Raw genomic sequence first — 23,876 nt, forward strand, 5'->3', positions numbered from 1 at the left:
TGGCAGTCACTTGAGCCAGAGAGGGAGGAGCTGGCAACAAGAGGGGTGTGCAACAATGGCTGCCAACCTCTTTGTCTGCACCTTTGTGACCAGAAACAGCAATCAGTGATCAGAGCACAGATCCCCAATAGCTGGAAGACAGAAGCCTCTTACCCACCTCAGCTCCCACATGCTGTGTGCGAGCCGCTCCAGGAATAGGCACAACTGCCTGCCAGGAAGCTGGGGGTGGGGAACAGGCAGCTGCCACTGTGCTAAGAGCTGAAACTGACCCAAAGTAGCCAGACTTTACCATCCGAGTCTTCCCCTGGAAGTTGTAAGCCTATAATAGACTGCAGAGTTCAAAAACAGTTATATCATCCCAGTGTTATTTTAACATAGTATTTTCTGTGACTGATCCCAAGAAAATTTTACTTATCAAACCAATAAAACCATGTAGTCAACAGTTTACAAAAATACATCTTTATTGTGTTTCAATGTTCTTGCATGATACAGATACCTAGTCATATAAACTTAGTCTTTAGGATAAATATAAATTAAACAAACATAGGAAACTACACAAATAAGCAAAACTGCTGGAAAAATCCATCCAAACCATGAACCCTTATTAAAAATGTACACTGGGATGATGAAACTGTCTTATATCTGCACATTCTGAAGATTAACTGTAGCTGAACATAAATGTTTACAGAAGCAATAAAGGACAGAGTGATAGGGAATAAACTCAGCTCCACAGACAGCAAGTCAGGCAAGTGAGACAGCTCCATCTGACACTCCAGCAAAGCACCCTCCTCGTGTAAGCAGCTCAGGTGCTTGTCCTCACGCTACAGGGTAATTCCAAAGCAGCTGCAGGAGAGTGTGGCCGGAAGATTCAGCAGTCACATAACGTTACAACACGAATGCCAGAAAATCCAGAGGAGGAAAACATCCACTCCACCCCCAAAAGCCTTTCCCAGAGCCCTAACTCAAAACCAGATTACTAAAAATGACTAAAGATCACCACAAGTCCTGAAAATTCACAACTGTAGCAAAATATACACGCACACATACAAAACCCAGAAAACTTGCTTAATTTTAGAATAGAAAGTTTGAACATTAACCTTGAGAGAGGATATGATATTGTGGCTAAAGTACCCAAGTTGGGACTGGTCTGACATGTTTTCCCTATAAATTTTGAGATCTAAGTCCATGAGAGACATGAGATGCAACTTTCCTTAGTCTTCTCTTGTAGGGGTGCACAAATGCCAGGGACCCACTGCCACAAGTCTCCCAGTGCCTTCTTCAGGGCTGCAACAATTCAAACAGCTTGTGGGATGGTGCCAAGAACACCAGGCCCAAATCCCACACAGAGGGTCAAGTTTAGCCCCGAGAGTTTCCATTTCTTCCTAGGAACCAGCTGCACACCAGCACTTCAGAAACGGGAGGACTGCCTGTGACTCCCAGCAGAGACCTGTCTCTGAGCTCAGTGGCGAAGACAGCTGTCACCACTTCCCGGAAGGTGCACACAGACCCGGACTCCCACGGTGGGGTCAATTACGAGGCTCTGAGGCTGTGGGGCTGCGAACTGTGGACATGAGGTGTGACTTGTAGGTCTTGCTCAGGCCCGTCATCCAGAACTTGAGCAGCTTGACATTGTCCTCCTCTGATGCTCCGAGGATACTCAAGAGCTTCTGGGTGTCCTCTTTGGGTCGACTGTCCACCTTGGTGAATTTAAAAAGGACCTTCACTTTGCTGTAAAACAACAAAAACAAAACACTGAGATACCACAGCACAATCACCAGAATTCTGGTCCTGGGGCCCAAATGGCTTCAAGACCAGCAACAGCTCTGTAAGCAGAGCTGGAATTCAAACACTCAGAAGAGAGAGCAGAGCCAAGTGGTAGCTCACACCTACACACTTCACAATCTCTCATTTGCCCATCAGTTCTAACTCCGGGTAATATGGCTGGTGCATCAAAACGGGAAAAAAAAGAAAAGATTTCCCTAATTCATGACAGAAATTGGTTGCTCCTAAGCTTCACTGTATTATTTGAAATTAGGACAAAGTCTGGCTATATTTGACAAAAAATTACTAAGATGGCAGGAGGAAATAAAGTAACTTGCTTTACTAAAAAGGGAATATCTGTTATCTGACTTGTATATTTTAAAGTTAATTAAGCAACAAACATAACTGCTTCCCTCGGAGGTAGGCGTCACCCCCATTTCACAGAGGAGCAGCCTGAGGCTTGGGGTGCTGGGCCACTTGCTCAAGGCCACTCAGTTAACATAGTACGTGGCAGAGGTGGTACCTGAACTCACGCTCTTAACTTCTACTCTACACCACCTCTCCCAGTGGCCATGGCCTCGCCTCCCTCTGGAGACAGCCTCCGGTTTTCTCAGCAGAACACACTGCTGCTGGCAGCCCAGCCTCCCCAGACAGAAAGGCCCTGGGAGCCAGGGCAGTGAGCGCTTACTTCATCCACTCCTCCTTGAGGCAGACGAGGCACTGGTCGACCACATCCACAGAGAGGTTCTGGTTGGTCAAAGCAGCTTCCACCTTATTCAGGATAGTGGGGCCAACTGGGAACAAGGGCAGGGCCAAGGCAGGATGAAGGGGGTCAGCACAGGGGGAGCGAGGGGCACCCTTCTTCCCACTTCCCTGTTCTAGTGAAAGGCAGCCTCACTCCGCAGCACCCACCTCGGTCTGCGGCTACAGGACTTCCACTGGTCACCACAAACTCATACTTGCTGAGAGACTGGTCATCCTCACAGCCGACTGGGTGGAGGGCGGAGCGAGTGGCTGTATGGACCTCCACTACGACAGCAAATTCTGTGGCAACACAAAACACACTCTTCACCCCCTTAACAAGCCCATCTCATTCTGCCACTCCAAATTATCTCAGACCAACTGGGGAAAAACTCCCGTCTCCTGAGATCAATGCTTTGGCATTTACAACCTTTTGTAGTTTATTTGTGAAGACAGTTAAGGATTAACTTTTCCCTCAGTTAAATTAACAATGTATTCTAGTACAACAACTACTGATTACTTTATATCCCTCAGTTCACTTGATACTAAACAGCCCTATGGGAATCATCCCACTATTACCCCCATTTTATAGATAAGGAATCAGACCCAGAGAAGCTAAATGACTTGCCCAAGGTCACACAGCTAGCTGTGGTAAGAATTTCAAGCCCATCTCTGAAACCAGAGCCTATGTTCCAAACACTACCCAGAACCAAGGTGCTGCCTCTTAGGGACTCAGGACCCAGCCTGGGTGCTGAAGGCAGGCAGCTCAGGGCTGCTGGTGCCAAACGCTCTGCCGACCAACCTTCTCTCTGCCTCTGAGAGCAGCGACTGCCTCTCATGGATGTGCTCAGACAAGTTACTGACTTGCCTGCGGAGGCCAGAATTTGCACCCAGGCTGACTCCTGAACTCCCCAGACCAGAAGATGAGGATGCTGATTAGCGTCCTGGTTCTCTGCCTAGAGGAATAAGCTTGTCAGCGCTGAGGGCAGAGCAGGGCTGAGAAAGCCCCATTGTACTAATGAATGTAAGGATGGATTAAAGGCATAGAAAAGGAAGAAAAAAGTTGGTGAAGACAAGGGAGTATGAACGGAGAGCAGTGTGAGAGGAAAGGAACACCAGAAGACTTGCGGACTGTGGAGGCACGCTATCCCAGTCCAGCAAGCCTCCTGAATCTCCACGGCAACACTGACTCACTCACAGGAGGCACTGCGATCCTCTGATGTCCATCTGTGTTGTTCCCACCCCCAGGACTGTGACCTGTTCCCCATGCCTCAGCAAGCCACCCTTACCATGAGGTTGTCTAGTCCAACCCTCACCCGTTTTAAAAACAGAAAACAGAGGCCCAATGCCTCCTGCCTCGAGCCCAGCAGGCAGCGTCCTCAAATCTAAGCTCCAGTTCCACTCCTGAGCCGAGGTGTGGGGACTCAGGTCGGACGGGAAAGGCACGCACCTGAAGACAGCACGTGGGAAGGGATCTGCACGTGTGGGCTGAGCCCCAGGAAGTTGCACCGGTAGGCCTCCTCATACTGGCTACTGTAAGGGATGATGCGGACACAGCCCACGGGCAGCATAGTCTAGAGAGGACAGAGCGACTCAGGACTGACAGCAGCTGGAACACCCCTGCTCTGCCCGTCTCCACCATCCACACCCCACATGCCCTCTGTAGCTCAGTTCAGAGCCTGCCTGCTCTCCGGTGTCCCTGCTGACTCAGCCCCAGCTCTCATCCTGGCACTCAGTCAGACAGGACTCAGGCTGCCTCTTGCTCTGCAGTGTTAACTCTTACATTATTCTTTGACTTCTCAGATGTTTGTCTCTTCCCTCATCCCACACAGAGATCATAAGTTTTTTGAGAGACTGTCATATTCATTCTGTGCCCTCAGAGGCCTAGGCAGATGGCAGGTACGCACACTGACTTAAACACATCAGAGCCAGACCCAGGCCTTGGCACCACTAAACCTCTGGGACAGAGACAGCACGCTACACCCACCCCAGCCGACTCATTGAGACCACTGTGTGGAGGAATGCACGGTGACCAAGAGCTGCTGCCACAGAGGCTGCGAACCACTCTCAGGGCTTCTTAGAGGGATTCAGATTGGGGAAGGGCAGAGAGTAGTTAGTTATCAATCTATCAGGATACAGACACCTTCCACCAGAAATAAAAACCATCACTGCTATTTTTAACAGTGGAGAAAAAACACAGATCTTAGATTCAGGCATGAACCTTGGCAATGAGCCATCAATGCATCCTACATTCACACCTAAAGTCAGGATTTTTAAAAAACTACTAGGCAAATACCATCCTGCTACAAAACACACAAGAAACAAGAGCTCTTACCCGAAGAACTTCAAAGGCTGACTGGACCAGGGCTGCATCCCTACTTTTCCAGATCACCTGGTTCCCCATGAGCACATGCCAGGCCAACATGCGAAAAGACGGGGCACCCAGCACCTGAAAAATATAGTTCCATGCTTTCCGCCCTGAATTTCCTCTCCATTCAATGCAATTCATTTGTGTGCTCATCAAGAAACTTTCTCTGTATAGTGAAGGAAGATGGGTCAGCAGAAAGTCACTCATCCTCTTGGGGAGGCTGGGTGACTTGCCAGAGGTCAGAAGGAAACAGGTAAGTCCCTGGATTTGCACCTAAGAGCCTGACCCCAAAGGTCTTGCACACTTTAAGATCTTTTTCCCCGTTTTATTTTCAGAAACTCAAAGCACAAGAAGCATTAGCTTTCTGCAACATTTACCTTCTCTCTCCATACACACTTTATTTTGCTGAACCATTTGAAAGTAACTGGCAGGCTTCATGACTCTTTAACACCCACGAAAAACAAGGGCTTCTCCTACACAACCTCAAAACATACCACATTCAGAAATGCCGCCCTGATGTAATAAACCCAATATCCAGAGCCCCAAACCTCCGACAGTGTCCTTTACAGTGATCGCTCGTTCAATCCAGGAGTCACTCAAGGATCATGACTGCTCCACTGTCCTGTCTGTATTCTGCTTTCATCTGGAACGGCCCCTCTCCAGCCCCTTCTATTCACTTCCACGACACTGACATTTCAGAAGAGTTCAGTCTGCTGTCTTATGGCACACAAACATGGCCAAAAAATAAAAAACAAAGGAGGCTACCAAACCCCAATAGCCTCAAAGTACTCCCACCTCCAGTGGAATTCAAGATTCTTTCCAACTTTAATCCACGTTAAGCAATCAATGAGGATGATTTCAGCCAAATACATGATTTTGATGGATGAATGTTTTTCATCCAGAAGCCCCCGCATCTGCTGTTAAATCAGTTTTTACTCCATTTTCCAAAATAGAAATAACTATCTGCCGATAAAATTCACGTTGTAAAAATAAATACTGAAAAATATTATAGAAAAGGACAATCTGTCCTCATAATCTAGTGAACCCTTCCTCCTGTCTGACCAAATTTTGTTGTGATAATTTTGTCTTGTCTTTGATATGAATATATAAATACAGGGCACCACCCTATACAATATACTACAAGCTTGTTTTCTCGTACATAACGATATTCCATTGTTTGGATGTAATTACTATGGTTGGACACAGAGTGTTTCCAATTTTTTGTAAGAATGACTAATTTTCAATTTGCAAATTTAGGCTGCATGCAAACCAATAGTGCTGTTCAATTCCTTTACAAGGTTCTAGAATGATAAGATTAGAGGACCATGAGAAGCCAACCATCCAGGCCTTTCTTTAAAGAAAACGCCTACATCGTCACTAAAAGGAGAGTATTGATCCTTTGGCTCAGACACCCCAGATGCCCAACGTTGTCTTCAGCTACCCACCAAGAAGGTTCTTGGTTACTCCTAACCACCCAGGCCCCACTGGGTCTTGAACATAACAGGCCCCAGGACAAGGTGTGCTGGAGATGAGCTGGAAGGAGAGGACTGGGCTCTTCTCCTGCGTTTCTGCCCAGGGCTCCACCCTCCACTGCCTACCTGCCTCATGTGCCGCAGGGACTTAAAGACAGACAGCTTTCGGGGCTGCCAGTTTCCACAGTCTGAAAGCAAAGAAGAATCTGTTGGGCATTTGGTCAGCTCCCGCCCTTCTGCACCCTCTGGCAAGGCAGGGGCTTTTTCTTCTTCAGCCTCAGAGTTGTCCCAACTTTCTGATTCCTCTTCTAAGTCTGCAAGATGGATGACAAAGACAGTTACAAAACATGCTGCCCCTGGATTCCTTCGTTCCCCCAGATGCAACAGACTCACTATGTGACCACTATAGCCTAAGGCATCTCTGGTTAAACCAACCAGAGGGTTACTGGTTTCCGGTTTTGGACAGCTGTTTATACCACCTGTTGCCCTCAGAGCCCTTGGGGGTGCGGGGGTGGGGAGGTTCAGTCTGCTGTGTCCTCAGCCCAGAGCCTCACCCTGCACTGTAAGGCAGGCACCTGCGAGACAGCGAGCTGTCTACTGTCGGCGGGAAAATTCAAACCAAGATCAGAGTGATGACAGCTTGTATTTACCGAGCATGTCCTCAGTCAGGCACTCTTCTAAGTGCCTCCACACCTTATTTCATTTAATCCTTTCAATTGTCCTGAGGGCAGTAGTATTCTCCCCATTTTACAAAGAAATATTTGTTAGTTCAATTAATCTTCGTGACAACCCTCACCAATGATGGCATCTTCACTCCATGACACAAGTGAGACTCGGGGGAATGGGCCTTGCCTGTGCACAGAGAACACACGAGAGCAGCAAAGCCAGGATCTGAAGCCAGGCCTGTCCGACCCCAAACCCCTACGCTCACCTTCTCTGTGACGAAATACAACCCAAGACACAAGAGCAAACCCTGCATGCCTGCATCTCTCTCTCTCCTAAAAGTGACAAGATTTCTTGGCTGATCCTGATATACAGGGCACTTTGTGCAAATAAATCTCACCAACAGATGACCCTTGCCAACTTCACTAGCTTAGAGATTTGTAATCACTACCACAATAAACGGCTCTAGGGCCAACTGATCCGTGAGGACGTGAAGGTGGGTTGCAAGGATTTGTCTTTTCTGAGCATGTTCTGCTCTCGTGGAAACTCTACTCCCTTTTTCTCTACTCAGGAAAAGCACATTTGAATGCAATGTGTGCAAGTCACTTGACTACAAGAGTAACCTCGACACGGCTCCAACTTACTAAGAAGGTCAATCATTTGCACACCGAAGCGCATCAAGCGTTATTAGTAACAAACTACAAACAACACGCATCACAAGTCTGGTTTACCCAACTCCACAGCTGAGATCATGGACCTAGATCACCAGAAATCAAATCATCTCTGAAGGAAAAGCACAGCCAGGACTGAGACGAGAGGTTCCCAGGCCAGTGTATGCCGCACCAGAATCCCCTGGGAAGTTACTTCAAACACACAGGACCCTGAGCCCCAGAGGTGGAAATGTGATCATGAACCTGAGCAGGGCTGCCCAGCTAGCAGCGAGGTCTGGGAACCACCGCCCTTGATGGAAACCTGGGGTCCAAGCGAAGCGTAACATCTTATTGCTAAAGAGCAAAGAATGAGACTGTCTAGAAAGGCCGAGCATGTGGTTATCATAAAACATGGACAAGAAAACCTTCAATCAATCCTCTCCGACTGACAGCTCTAAGAGTGGGTTTTCCCAACCTGCCCGGGGTAACAGACTCTTTCACGTGACTCTGAAGGAAATGAGAGAGGAAGTCACAATACAAACACCAAGAATAAAGGGCAAGCTTTCGCAGATGCTCCTCCTGGGGTTAATCATCCTGGGACCCCCTTCGTTAGCTCTTTCTGCTGGAATGGAGGAGGGTTGGTGGCTGTCAGATGGCCCGACGGTCACCGCAGGCAAAGGCTTGCAGTACAAACACCTCCCAGCTCACCCGCAAGCTTTTCCATCTGGACCAAGGTGTCCTCGGTGGGTGCGCCTTCCAGGAGCTTCTCAGTCAGCCGGCTGCCGCATGCTTTCAGGAGCCTGGAGAACAAAGCACCATCTATGAAGTGTTCTTGCCAAAAGAAAAACTGAACCCGAAGCCAATCAAGCCTCCTGATCTAACTACCAGTTTACAAAAAATATGGATATAAAAGAATGTGTTGAGCAACACCATGAGGATACAATCAGCCGAATCCAAAAGGGGAACTCTACAGGACAAACGATGCAGGTCCTCCAACTAAACGCATGGGAAACCCAGGGGCGGGGCACAGGAGGAAGTGCCCCAGGCTAAGAAACTTAGAACAACCAACGTACTGTGCACCGGTGTTCTAATCCCAACTCACAAGTCATTTCTGAGGCAAAGTGAGAAAAGTGAACATGGATTGGGTTGGATGATACTAAAGAATTAGTCCATTTTGTTGGATATGATAATGGTTTAATGGCTGAAACAACACAACTAAAATTGCTTTAAAAAATATTCTAGTAAAAAAAATGAGACAGATGAGAAAGCAGTAAAATGTTGATAACTGGGCCGGCCCTGTGGCGTAGCGGTTAAGTGCTCACGCTCCGCTGCTGGCGGCTCGGGTTCGGATCCCAGGCGTGCACCGATGCACCGCTTGTGAGGCCATGCTGTGGTGGCGTCCCACATAAAGTGGAGGAAGATGGGCACAGATATTAGCAGAGGGCCAGTATTCCTCAGCAAAAAAGAAGAGGATTGGCATGGATGTTAGCTCAGGGCTGATCTTCCTCACAAAAGAAAAAAAAAAGGTTGATAACTGCATAAGTTGGATGATGGGGTGTGTAGTTCACTGTACTATTTATTCTACTTTGGCTCTGTCTGAAAATCTCCCTAATAGAAATGATTTTTAAGACAGGATGAATTCTATGTCAGGTGGGGGAGACCGACACTTTCTCTTTAGCTTGCAAGTCCTCAGGAGAGGCACTCAAGGATCTGTACTTGAGAAGTCTCCTCCACAGCAGGCCCTCATCTAGACGCCGACATCCCAGACTTCACGCTGACGCTACACAGAAATGAGAAGTGGGGCGAGTCTTTGGAAGGAGTATATCTCGCAATGGGAGGAACAGAAAACAATCTGTGGCCAGAGGACAGACTGGTGGTGGTTTTCAAGTATGTCCACAAATTCGTTGACACTTCTCCCCTCAAAAGATGGAGACTAATCCTCTCCTCCTGACTCGCTGGGCTTAGTGACACGACACATGTCTAACAAACAGCATGTGCTAGAGTGACTGGCTGTGACTGCCGAGGCCGGGTCACGAGACTGTGCAGATCCCACCTCCTTCTCTCCTGGATCACTCACTCTGAGGGAAGTCAGCTCGCATGTCCACATGGTGAGGAGCTGAGGCCTCCTGCCCATAGCCAGCACCAACTTGCCAGCCCTGTGCAGGAGCCAAACCTTCAGATGACTGCAGCCCGGCTGACAAAACTGAGAACCTGAGTCAGGCACCCAGCCAAGCCACTCTCCAATTCCTGACCCAAAGATGCCATGTGAGAGCCATGTTTACTGTTGTTTACAAAACAGGGAGGTGATCACTGGTCTTGATATAGGACAACATTTTAAAAATATCACCGGGCAGTGAGTTCCACCTAAACACATCTTGCTCACACTCGGGGGAGACATCAGAGGGAAAGGCAGACTGTGGCAAGGTCAGTGCTCACTGCCGGTATACCCCACAGAGGCACCCAGCAGACTTCTCCCCAACGTAGTGCGCAGACCCACAAACACACTGGGACTGCTCTCATCCTAGAGCTGCTAAGAGACCTGAGAATCTCGTTACCAAGCAAAGGAGGTGTGCAGGCACGCCCACAGGTTGTCGTCGCTCGTCAAGGATGTCAGGGAACGGGCAGCGTTGCCATTCCTTTGGTGCAGGAATGGTGTAAAAGCTGTGTTCATCCTCTGGGCACGCTGTGGGCATCCAAACTGTTCCGCTTCAAATACCTAAAAAGCAAAGGGAAGGGGTAGTAGCCCTTTAACAAAACAAAACCAGCCGAACAGCCTAGACCCAGCTCGTCCGCAGCCAACTTCACAAATTCTACTCCTGAACTCTGTCCCATTCTGCTCTCCTGATGTGGTGTATAGAAAGTGCCACCAGTCTCATAATTCCAAACAATGGTTTTGCTTCCCCAGCTGGATTAGAAGCTACCTGAGAAGAGGAATCGGTTAAGAATTTCTCTGTACCCCCTCCTAAAACCAACTCATTAGGCACTTGATGGGGACTGTAGTGGCACGTGTGCTCGAGGTGGTCATTAGTGTTGTTCTCCAAGTGCTTCCAGTGCTGCCCCTGCCAGACACCCAGAGGCTTTCACTACCTGGACCCTGCGTAGGTGGGACACGTGACCCATTGTGGCAGTGTGGTGAGAGAAACAAGGCCCTCCAGTACCCTCCACGCCCTCTAGCAGGCAAACGAGCAACATTCCAATACTGCTCCACCTGCCAGGATGACAAGGAACAGATGCCCTTCTTCCCTGCAATGGACACACAACGTGAACAAGAAATAAACTCTGTGGTTTTAAGCCACTGAGGTTTGAGGACTGTTTGTTACAAGGGATAACCTGGCAAAGCCTGAGAGATGTAACGCCACAGCTGGAAGTCTGTTAGGCGGTGGGTCTGCAACATGATTAAGGGACAGGTTTCTGAAACAGAAGTCAGAGGAAGCAAAAACACAGGGATAAAACCAGGGACTCTGACTGAAGAAGCCAGAGCAGAACGAGAACCAGGACAAGAATGGACTTGAGAGATATCAGTAAAGCAATCAGAACTAATGGCTGCGAGGCTTATCACCACGACCTGACTCTGAAGCCAGCAGACTACAATTCAGACAGAGCGGCTGCTGCAGGACTGCAGGAAGAGGTAACAAAACCGCCAGTGCTCTCACCCTCCCTCAGTGTAAAGCTCCTCCCCCATGGCCACCACTCCCCCTTTATCAGGCCTCACCTTGAGTGCCTTGCCCTGGAGTTCATCGATGATTCCTCGGATCTTCCCAAGCAGGAAGGGCCAGGAGTTGATAAGGTAAATGCGGTCCATCATGATGGCGATGATGCTGTACCAGCGCTGGAAGCCCCTGGCCAAGCTGTCTTTGATGAAGAAGGTGTGGCTGAACACAAATCCGTGCTGCTCATCCCCAAAGAAGATGGGGCCTTCGCGGCCAGGGCAGACCTGAGACAAGACAACAGCTACTCCAGCACACAGTGCTATCAAGTCAAACCCGCCTTCTCAGCCTTCTTTCTGCACTAATTAGCCAGCGTTAATTATAGGGACAGTGGGAGGGGTGGGGACGAGAGAGGAAAACTTTGCTTTCACCTGCTCCTGGGATCAAACTTCCTAAAGATAACATTTGTTATCATAAATGTAAAGGCCAGTAAAGTAGGTTCATTACTTTTTTCTACCTTGTGCTATAAAGAACACCTGTACAAATATATCTATCTCAGACTCAAATCTGCCAATGTCACTCAACTGGAATATACTGGAGCACTGGCAGGTCGAAATTGCCACTGCAGAGTCCATATAATAAAATCTACGTACTTCATTTGTAGGAGAGAACTCAGGTCTCCCTAACAACAATATTCACTGTTTCTTTACACATAATTCTATCAGACATGATCATCTGTCTGCTAGCAGATTAGCAGTAGGAAATCAAAAGGAGGGAAACCAGGGCTGGCCCGGTGGCGTAGTGGTTAAGTCCGGCACACTCTGCTTTGGCAGCCCGGGATCACAGGTTCAGATCTCGGGTGTGAACCTGTGCCCCTTGTCAAGCCATGCTGTGGCAGCGACCCACATACAAAACAGAGGAAGACTAGCACAGATCTTAGCTCAGAGTGAATCTTCCTCACAAAAGAACAAAAAGGAGGGAAATGGCTGAAGGTAGGCATAGAGCAACAGTAAGAGAGAACTAACAGTGGGGAGCTCAGCGTGTCTGATCAAGTGGGTACAGCGACAGGAAGTTTCAGTAACTGGATTATGAATTCTTTGTGACAGATAAAAACATAAAAGCTAAGACTTGAACTCAACAACAGCAGCCACATAGTTCAGAAACAAATCGATCCACTCTTCAAAGGCTCTGAGAGCACACGATGCATCACAGAGGCTTGTAAAGATGACTGAGACAACAAGAAAGGTGACGTTTGATGTGGTGACCTACACATCCCAGGAATATTTCATATCTTAGAAATACGTCAGGGGCTGGCCGCGTGGCTTAGCGGTTAAGTGTGCGCGCTCCGCTACTGGCGGCCTGGGTTCAGATCCCAGGCACCGACACACTGCTTATCCGGCCATGCTGAGGCGGCGTCCCACATACGGCAACTAGAAGGATGTGCAACCATGACATACAACTATCTACTGGGGAGAAAAAGGGAAAAAAAAAAAGGAGGAGAATTGGCAATAGATGTTAGCTCAGGGCCGGTCTTCCTCAGAAAAAAAACAAAAAGAGGACTGGCATGGATGTTAGCTCAGGGCTGACCTTCCTCACAAAAAAAAAAAAAGGGAGAGAAATATATCCATGAAGAACGCACAGATAACAAAAGTTTGGTGTTTAAAATGATAAGCTAGCAACCATTTGGAAGACTAGAGCCCATGCAACCTATTCTGGAATTCTGGAGAACTGAGGCTGCCCGGTGTGCCCCGCTCACTGATCTGCCCGTCCTCTTCACGACAGGACTGACTTCCGTTTCCCTTTCCATAACCAACACTGAACTTGCTCAGTGCATCCTGGAGTGTGGGGGAGACTCCCGCAGAGACAGGCCCCTGCCCGCTCCCTGGAGTCCCAGGTGCTCACCTCACAGCTCAGGCTCCGCACACAGGCCTGGCGGACAATGCTGAAGAGCTGGGGGTGGTTGGGGTGCTGGTGACTGACATACTTAATGGAGGTCTCTTTATCATGGCTGATATACCCAGGATGCCCTGCAGCAAGGGACCGGCAGCCCTGCCCACAAGAAGGAAAAGAAAACCAGTTATTTGGGAAGAGGCAACACATTTTCCTACTCTTATGCAAATCAGAAGTAGAAAACTCGGGCCGGCCCCGTGGCTTAGCGGTTAGGTGCGCACGCTCTGCTGCTGGCAGCCCGGGTTCAGATCCTGGGTGCGCACCGGCGCACCGCTTCTCCGGCCACGCTGAGGCCTCGTCCCACAAACAGCAACTAGAAGGATGTGCGACTATGTACTGGCTGGGGCTTTGGGGGGAAATAAAATAAATAAATAAAATCTTAAAAAAAAAAAGAAGTAGAAAACTCAATCTGTTTTCTATAAAAAAAAAAAAACACAACTGGCTACTAGAGCTATACTTATCTGAGGATTTCAATGTTTCCTGAATGTGAAAACCAGGATCACAAGGTCTGTCAGAGCGTGTGAGTAACAGAAGGAATCTGGTGAGCACTTACGTAACAGGTATTGTGAAGAACTCCGCATACATCATCTTATTTAATCCAAAGTGCAACCCTATGAGATACTTAGCGAGAAGCCCCATCTTACAGAAGGCACAAAGGCTCGGAGCTGTGAAGGGGCTCCCACAGTGCGCTGCGCTGGCCTCTGTCCTTGGTGCTGACATGACCACTCAGCAGGGCTCAGGAGGATGCCACAGACTTCAGGGTTGGCGTGGCAGCCTGAGACCACAAGCTCAGACTCCTGTTGCGGAGACTGGACTGGCAGTCGCCGCTGCTGCCCCTCTGGAGCCACTGCCACTTTGTGCATCCTGGAGGCTGCCTCCACCTGGGACTGTGCACAAGAGAGCACTGAGGCAAGCGCCTCCCTGCAAGATGTAGGACTCCTTCCAGCTCAAGGACTCTCCTCCAGGAGGCTGCCAGCCCAGCCATCCTTCCTTCCTTCCTCTTCGTCACAGGTGTAAAGACTTGTTCACAGCCAGAAGGCTCTCCCACCTTCTGCTCCCGCCCCTTGATTCCTCACAGGTGTTTCCAGCAATAAACCAACCTCATGCACACTGTCTGCTTCTCAGAGGAACCACACTAAGGCAGCTGGATTCCTGCTCACACTGTAGTGGCAGGTCCAACTCCACCTCTGGTTTTGGGTCCTATCCCAGGTCCTTCTGAAGAAGTGGCCTGGTGAGGGAACTTAAACTCCCTTCCCCAGAGCTCACGGAGCAGCACAAAGAGGAACACGCAGGACCCTGTGAGAAGGAAACACCCCGAGAACACCGGACTGAGGGAACCAGAGCCCAGGATGGGCCAGTGTGTGAACATGAGTATGCAGAGGGGACGGCTGAAAGGCAAACATGACGGTGGTGGCAACTGCTGGCAAACAGTGGTTGAAAAAGCTAAAGCTGGGATGAAGGGAAAGAACTAAAGGGACATGAAAAGGAGCAAACACATTCCACAGGGCCCACGGAGAATGGTCTGCACACACCACCTTAAGACCACACCTTCTGTGAGGTCACCTTCACTGCACCACAGGGCCTCCCATCCACCCCCCAGGAGGTCACACACACAGCACAGGCATGAGCCCCTGTAGAGAAAAAAACACCCCCAACACCACCAGAGACACTTGCCTCACACATGTCTGACTTTTTGGGTCCTGGGCTGCTGGACTCTGCGCTGGTCCCTTCTGCTGGGCTGTGAGCACGGATCCGACTGCTCATCTGAATGCCGCCTTCCTCCTCCTCGGCCTGTTCGCCTTGGCCAGGGCTGTCCCCATTCCCCGCGCCCTGTGGAAGTGGGGCGTGCAGAACCTCTGTGCAAAAGAGAGTGCGGGGGCCGTGGAGCTCGCAGAAGTGACAGAGAGCGACGATGGCATTCATGGTGCTTTGGAGATGGCACAGGGCCTGCATGGGGGGAGGAGGGGAAACACCATCAGCTGGTTGGCACGTGTTCACACCACGGAACTTGCCAGCAACTCTGGAGAACAGGAACTGGGCAGAACAGCACTGTCAACGTGCTTCCTGTCTAGCAGAGGCAGGTGACCTAGCCAGACAGCACTGGTTGAGCACCTACTCTGTGCCAGCACTGCATCCAGTGCAGGGCAAACAAGACAGACAGACATGGTCCCTGCCCACAGGGAGTTACAACAGAAAAGGAAAAACGTAATTCAAGATCACGCAGAAAACCCTTCAGCTTAGAACTGTGATAGCACTGCGAGTCAGACAGAAGGGAACACTCACAAGTGACAATATAGCAAAAGCCACCAGAGGAGAGGTTGAGCCCTCCTCATGTGCTGGGCGATGCTACAGGCGAGACGATGCCCTCATGGAGCTGACCTTCCAGGAGGGAAGGGACCACAAGAAACTGCTTTCTCGCACGTAGTGACAGTGTTAGGAAGGGAAGTCCAGCAGGCCCAGGGCAGAGAATCTCCGTAGGAGGTGGGATGCAGTTCTGGACCGAAGGGCTCCCCGAGTGACAGCTGAAGAATGGAGGGAGCCATGGAGGGCTGAGGAGGGAACACAACTGGGGGTCTGAGCGTCTGTAGAGTTGGGGGACAAACGCAGAAGACTAGGAAGAAGTGCATTTTAGGGACCCTTCCAGGCCACGGTAAGACCCCGCAATTTCTTTAGAGATTGGAGAGCCTTTGGTGGGTTCTGATGAGAAACATGATAAATTTGAATCTTACTTTAAAAGGATCAGTCTGGAGCTGTGCAGAAAACAGACTTTATGAGCCAGGGTAGAAGCAGGGAAACCAGCTGAGGTATCCCCATTGTTTCACGTGAGAAGAGGGTGGTCTGGGCTAGGGTGGGCAGTGGAAGGCGGTGATGAACAGTCAGATTGTGACTGTATTCCCAAGGCAGAGCCAGCAGACTCTGCTCATGGGTGGGCTGTGGAGCATGAAGGAGCGAGCAAGGCTGTCTGGACCAGTAAGAAGGACTGTGGAAGACGGGAGGAGGAGCAAGTGAGGAGGAGGCCAAGAGTCAATGCATATGAAGCCTCCAAGTAGAGATGGTGACCACAGGCAGCAGGAGATGGGGGTGGAGCTGAGCAGGGCAGTCAGGGCTGGGCAGGATGGGAGCCTGCGCCCCTAGAGGTCAGATGTGGAGGGGAGGAGGAGCTGGCCAAGGTGACAGAGAACCACAGGCAGTGTGGCCAACTTCAGCGTCACCCCAGAGACCATGTGAGCAAAGTGCGAATCAGGAGAGCAGCAGAGTCCTGGAGGAGGCAGTGGGGGAGGAGACCCAGCACACAAGCACAGAGCTGGGCTTGGGCAGCAAGTGGGGCAGCTTATCCAGCATAAGGGAGGGAGAGCAGCATATGTGGACACAGACACAAGTGTCCTACGGTTGGGAAAATCAGGGAAGGCTTTTAAAGGTGGGGGTGTGTCCACTGGGCTCTCACAGGCAGAGGAGGTCTGGAAACAAGAATACAAGAGCAAAGGGCCGGCCCGGTGGCTTAGCGGTTAAGTGTGCACGCTCCGCTGCTGGTGGCCTGGGTTCGGATCCCGGGAGCGCACCAACGCACCGCTTCTCCGGCCATGCTGAGGCTGCGTCCCACATACAGCAACTAGAAGGATGTGCAACCATGACATACAACTATCTACTGGGGCTTTGGGGGGAAAATAAATAAATAAATAAAATCTTTAAAAAAAAAAAAAAATACAAGAGCAAGGCACAGATGAGGGACAGCGACAGCCCAGCTTACCTGCCACGTGTCACACAGGAGGGTCTGGAAGCTAGGCTAAAGAGGGAACGTGTATTCTGCAGACCCACGTTGTCCAATACAGTAGCCATGAGCCATATGTGGCAACTCAGATGTAACTTAATTGAAATGCAAAGCCCCGTTCCTCAGTCTCACCAGCCATGTCTCAGGTGCTCACAGGCCACATGTGGCTCACGGCCACCATTTTAAAAGGGCAGCACAGATGACGGAGCATTTCCATCATCAAAGGTAGTTCTCTTGGACAGCCTTGCTCAAAACAATGAGGAACCATTTAAATTTCTGAATGTTTGAATAGTGGACTTTGGTCAGGATCCAAAACCCTCTTCTCTTTCGGGGACCCTGGCGCCCATTACGGAGCCAAAGAAGGTCAGACATCCTCTGTCCTCATCACCTACTAGGCAGGCACGGGCATAACCACAGCCTGGCCAGTCAGAGGTGCCTGCCTGGGACGCTGAACCCAGAGGAGGGAGGCCAAGTGCAGACAGTATGAACACACACAGTGGGGGCAGGGAGTCCCCTGGGGGAGTGTGTCCGGGGTACAGCATCCTCAACAACTTGCTCATGGCCTGTCCCTCAATGTGCCCTCTGAGCAGCCTCCCTGCTGGCGGCTGTGCTCAGAGCCCGCTTCTCTAGCCTGCCCACTCACTCTGCCACCCACCTGAAGTTTTGCAATCAACCTCTCAGCTGACATGGCTGCCGCTGCACCTGTCCTCGTCCCTGAGGCAGGAGCTGGAGCTGGAGTGGTTACAGAGGGAATGGCAGAAGCCGACACAAACCAGACATTGGAAGAGAAAGTCAGCTGGGCCGACAGTGAGTCAGGCATGAGGATCAGACGGGAGGACCTGAGGGGTGCTGGCAGGTATGGAGAGCCAGGTCATGGGCTGTTCCTGGAGAGACGTGGGCAGTGGGAGAGGAGACAGAGTTTAAGAGACAGGAGAACATTTGGCTGGAAAGCCTTGCGAGTTCCATGGAGATTCTGGTCTGCAGTATCAGAGAGGGCAGGGCTGGGGGTAAGGTCTGGAACCCCTCCCAGACCTTCACTGGATTCACTCCTCCTGACCATTCAGCCTCTCCCTGCATGTCCCCTGCTCAGAAAGGCGCCCCTAATCAGCCCACCCAGAAGAGCTGCTCACCTCCACCCCCATCACTCTCTCCCCTTCCCTGGCTTTACTGTACTGGAATGAACGTTCCCTGAGGGGTAGACTTTGTCTAGTCTACAACAGTTCCCGACAGACAGTAGGCACCAAATTAATAAGTGTTGGATAATGAGTGAATAAAGGAGCTGCTCACAGAGAGAAGACAGCTGTCACAGAAGGTGGAGAGCTCATTGAGGGTATCTACAGGCAGGAGAGGTTCAAAAGCACAACCACGGAGAACGCAAGAGTCAGAGAGCCTAGTGTCACGGAATCAAAGAAACTGCATTTAAATAAAGGGTCCACAAGGCTCACTATGGTGTGCTCAAGGAACACGGTTTACAAATCCATTATGGAAGACGGGGTGATGCGACCACTGATGGAAGAAGGACCTCAGAAGACGAGGAATCGGGGCCCAGAGTCCAGGCAGAAGTGTTGACCCTGGAAACGGAGGCCATGGCTTCCTTCCAGAGGCATAAAAGGGAAGAGAAAGAGAAGTAGGTTTCCTTCTAGAAAGACAGCCACGTGAAAGCAGCACCTGGCCAAGGCTCACCCCATCTGCAGAGCGTCCATACAAACCTTCACACCTAGCAGAATCACACGTCCACCACGCCGCCTAGGCCAGAGCACACAAGGCCATTTCCAAATGAGTCAGGCAGGGCAACCACAGTCAGACTTCAGCTCTAAGACCCGACGTTTTCTAGGTGAGAAAAGAAAGCAGAGCTAATTCTAACAGCCATGGGCCTCGTGGTGTGAAAAAATTCAAGCAGCTTACAGCCAACCTTAAATCAGAACATCACCACAGAGGATGTGGGGATTCCCGCGGTTCTGAACCGCGTAGCAGGCCTCCCACCTTCTGAGCAGCAGCTGACAGCAAGTCGACACTGCAGCCCAAGCCTCAGCTGAAGTTTTACACCTCTACAGCAACATTTCATACACGGTCTCCTGAAACACATTTACATGTAAGTGTCTCTGTAAGACATACAATATTAAAAACCATAAAGTTCTCACCCTTCCAACTCTTGGTTATAAAGGGGCCGCTCTGGCAGCACCCACTTCACGCCAACGTAACCCCTCAGACTGAGGGCCTACAAGTTTTCCTCCTCAAATGAGAGGACCAGAGTGATGCTGCTAAGCTACTTCCAGCATCCAGGACCAACTTGGGCTACTCTTATTTTTTTTTTGTTTTTACAACAAAAGCACTCCTGCCTGACAAGAGTTCTGACTGTTTGGATCATGAGAGCCGCAGCCACTGGAAGGCAGTGAGACAACACGAGATAGATCACACTTAGCTGTGCAATCACACAAACCTACTGGGTCAGAAAAGCACCCGTCTCCAGCCCTTACCAGCCAGGTGATGTCAAATATGTTACTTCATCTCTCTCAGCACCACCCTAAAGCTGAGAAACAGGCCAAACCCCCCTCTCAGAGATAACCACTACACATGGAATGAGAATTCTGTGTAGCAGGAGATCGGTCCCTTCCCTTATTCACTCCCCAATTGCAATCTCTACCAGATGTTTGCTGAAAAAAACAATCTGGTTTGAGTATGCCTAACAGTTCTTCCTTTCCAACAAACGTTCTAGAATCCAAAGAAGAAAAAATCTTCCCCTGCCCAACTGTCTCTTCAACATTATACTCCAAGCAAGCATTCACCTACCTCAAAGAGCTGGGTCCTTGCCCACGAACATCATCTCCCTCCCACAGTGGCTGAGCCCCCCCGACCGGGACAGTGACATCCAAATTATCCTCCCACTCCTGTGATGCGCTGGGATCTGTGTCATCCCCACTGCCCACGGTCTTCTCACAGGACCACGGAGGATTCGAGATGCCGCTAAGTGGAACACTTGGCAATAAACTCGGTACTGTAATGGCTCTTAACCCGCGGTGCACATCAGACCCCCGGCAGCTGCTTGAACTAGCCACCCGCAGGGGAGCCTCCTGCAGTGGGCGGCGGGGGGGGCCCAGCAAGCGCAGGAGGAAAGCGCCGCAGGGGGTTACTTCCAGCTCGGACCGCTCACGTGGTGGCTCTACTGTTTCCACCGACCTCACCTGGACTTCTGCTTACAGAGCTCACTGACCGGAGGACATTCAAAGAGCAGTGTCACGTGCCGCTATTACTCAATTCCTTGATGACAGCGCTGTAACCTAGTGCCTCCAGCACTTTCTCTGCTGTGACAAAGAGACCCCTGCCACCCTGGATGGACACCATGGGTGGTGCCAGCTGTCCAAGGGCTGGAGAACCAGCACCTCCTTTCCGCAAGCTCCTCCTTTCCCTCCGCCTCCGATGGCTGCTGATGACCACCCTGGACCTCCACCCGCAACGAGCCAATCCCTGGGCTAAACTCTTTCCAGGTGACAAGGATGCGTCTGACAGTCCCCACCAGCCGGAGGAACGTCTCTCCTCCCCGGAGGACACTGATCTGGGCCTGCGGCTCCTCGAGGGCCCCTCAGAACGCTGGCCGGGAGAAGACGAATTACGACCCTAAACCCGAGGGCAGGCAAAGAGCGGGCGGGAGGCAGGCCGAGCGCGCCTCACGGCCTCACGGGAGGAGGAGAGGCCGGCGACGCTGGCCAGGCCACCTTCGAGTTAACGGCTCCGCCACGCCCACCCCTCCCGCCTCAGGGCCTCGGTGCCCCTCCGCTCTGGCCCTCGCCACCCGGCGCTAAGCAGCCCGCCTCGCACCGACGCAAACCTCGGCGCGCCCCTCGGCTACCCGGAAGGCCGCCAGTCTGCCCCGCCCCTCAGGCCCCGACCTCTCCGCCCCCGGACCCGGATCCAGCGGCCCCCGCGGCCCCGCCGGCCTTTCCCCAGGCCCCCACGCCTCCATGGAGCACCCGACAGCCCCGCCTCGGGCTCGCGGGTCGACCCCGCCGCCTGGCCCCGGCCCCGCCCCGCCCCGCCCCGGACCGCATTCGGGCGGCGCACACCTCACCTCGGGCTCGGCGGCCCGGAACCGCCCGCGCCCCCGAGCCCCCGACCGCCGCGCTCACCCGGGTCCCGCCGCCGCGCCCGCCGGGACGAGGCGCGTGACCCGGCCGGGCCGTACCATCGCCGCTCCGCGGGGGCGCCCCAGACCGCGAGGCGAGCGGAGCCGCGCCCGCGGCCGCACGCCAGAGGCGACTGCGCGAGCGGGCGACTCCGGGGCAGGGCTGGCAGCCGAAGGGCGCCCGCGCCGCCCTCGCCCGCCGCCCCGTCGGCGCCCCCACCGGGAGCTGCGGAATGGTTCAGGCCGCCCCAGCTGGGCCCACTGGACGAAACCACTTCAAGAGGGGGGGATGCTTAAATTTAAAAAAATTTTTTTTAAAGAGATTTGAGGAAAAACATAGCCAGCCAGGACTCCCGGTCCACACCGAAGAGGAAAAGAGAGAGAACGTCTTGACGTTATAAAGAGCGCTACAGTTTCTTTTTGTTTCATCGTAGGTTTTTATTAAATTGCCGATGGGCCCGGTCCGCGGTGGGACGTGCCGGCAGGAGGCGGGGCCTGTGACCGAGGCGGGGCGGGAGTGCGCAGGTGCCTGACCTCCCCCACCCCCGCCCGCTCACCAACGCGAGCGGTCTGTCCGAGTTTTTAAAATATGTCAGTTAGTAAGTAACAATGCTTTGAAAACCCTGGCGCCTGTTATTCAGTCTGTCTACTTAAAAGTTGACTTTAAAGCCGTCAGTGCATGACGTAATGTGGGTCCTTAGAGTGAGGAGCTGGAGAGAGGACAGAGACCCTGAACCGCAGGAAGCTGGGCTTGACCCGTGAGGCGGTGCTGCCACCTCGTGTCACCGCGATCCGCATGCCCTGGCCCCGCCGTGGGCTCCTCACCGCGGAGCCCCGGGCGCCGTGTCCACACTGCTGGTCGCGAAGCGCCGGCAGAACGCTCGGCCATCCTCCAGTGGACGCGCGCGGTTTTGTTTTTTAAGTCACCTAGGTCACTTCCTTCTCTCTCTCTGAAGTTCCGTGTTGTGAAGAGGGGGCGTGAGGACAGGACGAACTGCAGTTTGGTTTCTGCCGTCTTGTACTGCGGCGGTCAAGACCAAGGAGCACGGGGGCCAGCTAGGAGGTTAGGCGTCGCCATCATGTGTTTAATTATTCTTACCAATCCAATTCCTCCTGACCCTGGACAGCACAAACAGGGTGGTGGCCAGTAAGTACGGGATAATTTCTGCAGAAACAACAATAAAAAACCCACAAGGGTATACTGATTTGGAATTCTATTTTTACTTTTGTCATCAACAGTTCAGAAACTTGAATTGTACTGAGGTTGCAAAATACTCTGAAAGCCTTAAAGGAAAGGTGCAAGAAAGTGTCTGCAGCCTCCTTGTGTGGCTGTGCCTTTCCAATTCCTAAAAGAAAACATTTCCACGTTGTCCAGGTGAACAGGATTCACCCTGAAAATGGCCACCACAGCAATTCTGAACGCGAATCTGATTAACTGAGTTCCACACTAATAAAAAAGAACTTACAAAACTTTCTGAAATTTTCAGTTAGTTACCATGACTGTTTTCATTTAACAAGCAGATTAGTATCTTTTTTTTTAAATCCACTTGTATATACTATTGCTTCAATCAGGAAGACAGGAATATTTTTTTCTTTTCCGTTTTTTTTTTGGTAATCTTGTTTTTTCCCATTTTCTCTTAGTGGTAGGTGGTGTTGAAACTAACATTGGTTAGTCAGGTTTTAAGATAAGAAAAAGCTATATTTTTTTCCATCTTGTAACTTTAATTCCAGGAATTAACTGCCTCCGTTTGTTAGTGGAGGCTGCTACCTTGCTCAGATTATCCTTATTTCTGTAATGATAGGCTAATGAAGGTCACAAGTGGAGGAAGGTTTATTCAACCACTGCTATTTTCAGTACAATCCAGTGTGCATTCGACTGCAGCTGGACTCCATGTATGTCATTTATATCTTTCCCAGCACCGCTGGCTTCAGCCACCTAGCTCTTTTGGAGGTACTTTCTCAAATAAACCTATAAATCTGTTTAAAAGCAGCAACTACATGCCAGTTCCTTGCCTCAGTGAATTGTACCAAAGGTTAATTACACTGGGCTCTCTCAGAGTATAATTTTCAAGGACATTCAACAAAAGAGACATCTTAGAAGTCAGAAAATGTACCCCACGTTATCAGTGAAAAAGCAAAACTGGCAACAACACCTAACAACGCTCAACCAAATGAAATACTGTGCTAAACTCAAAGCTTCTATCTGTAATAGGAACTTTATGAAATGTTACCAAAAGCCTTGGATATACTAGTGCCTGGCATTTACAGTCCAGAACATGTTTTTTCACCACTGAAATGGGCTCAATCAGAAATAAAGATTTCTTGACGCTTGTCTGTCTGCCTACCACTAAACTAAGAGGCTTAATTGAAAGGTATTGACAGCTGAGCGTCCAGACTGACAGAGTGAAGTGAAGTAAAATCAAGTCTCGCTGTGAAATTTCTCGCAGAGGTTTTTAGGTGTACCCTTACCAAGGTAGGCTGTCATGTAGCTAGAGACGACAGTTGGGCTTTATCTTTGAGTCAAACCACCATGTCCCTGAATCAGTTTTCAGTTTCAGGAAGAAGGGGTATGTTTCATTTGTAAGCAGTTGGATCTAATATTTTTAATCACATCTGATTATTTTAAGGGTAGTATAATAGATTTCCTGTTATAAAAATAATTAATAATCTAAGCTTTCCTTTCTTCTAACAACCAAGACAACATCCCCTGTGTTTAACAATTTGGGAATCTGGCC

At 50.7% G+C, this 23,876-nt stretch overlaps 1 protein-coding gene across 5 annotated transcripts; it reads right to left on the bottom strand.

The window, feature by feature from the left end:
* Positions 1–438: 438 nt before the first annotated feature.
* On the bottom strand, positions 439–21,264 carry FLCN (folliculin). 5 transcript variants are annotated; one of them, XM_087440267.1, is made up of 14 exons: positions 21,088–21,175; positions 19,005–19,096; positions 18,731–18,851; positions 14,927–15,199; positions 13,205–13,351; positions 11,368–11,589; positions 10,211–10,371; positions 8,364–8,455; positions 6,469–6,656; positions 4,838–4,951; positions 3,953–4,076; positions 2,674–2,805; positions 2,450–2,555; positions 439–1,728 (listed from the first exon to the last, which is right to left on the bottom strand). In XM_087440267.1, exons 4-14 carry the CDS (start codon positions 15,173–15,175, stop codon positions 1,527–1,529), a joined length of 1,737 nt encoding a protein of 578 aa, XP_087296393.1. In that variant the 5' UTR covers positions 15,176–15,199; positions 18,731–18,851; positions 19,005–19,096; positions 21,088–21,175; the 3' UTR covers positions 439–1,526. The 5 variants fall into 5 exon arrangements, with proteins under 5 accessions (XP_087296393.1, XP_087296394.1, XP_087296396.1 ...); XM_087440268.1 differs by having other exon boundaries at positions 21,146–21,170; XM_087440270.1 differs by lacking the exon at positions 19,005–19,096 and having other exon boundaries at positions 21,146–21,264.
* Positions 21,265–23,876: the final 2,612 nt, after the last annotated feature.

This window comes from Ceratotherium simum, chromosome 16, assembly GCF_057802395.1.
Source record: "Ceratotherium simum simum isolate JZ-2026a chromosome 16, ASM5780239v1, whole genome shotgun sequence".
NCBI lineage: Eukaryota > Metazoa > Chordata > Mammalia > Perissodactyla > Rhinocerotidae > Ceratotherium > Ceratotherium simum.

What these genes read in the sequence shown, in the direction of transcription:
- FLCN (XM_087440270.1), bottom strand. Translation starts at nt 15,175, where the DNA reads ATGAATGCCATCGTCGCTCTCTGTCACTTCTGCGAGCTCCACGGCCCC. An exon ending in AAAAGTCAGACATGTGTGAG is followed by an intron (nt 13,352 to 14,926) that starts GCAAGTGTCTCT and finishes TCTTGTGGGCAG; the next exon opens with GGCTGCCGGTCCCTTGCTGC. An exon ending in TCCAGGGCAAGGCACTCAAG is followed by an intron (nt 10,372 to 11,367) that starts GTGAGGCCTGAT and finishes TTTGCTTTTTAG; the next exon opens with GTATTTGAAGCGGAACAGTT.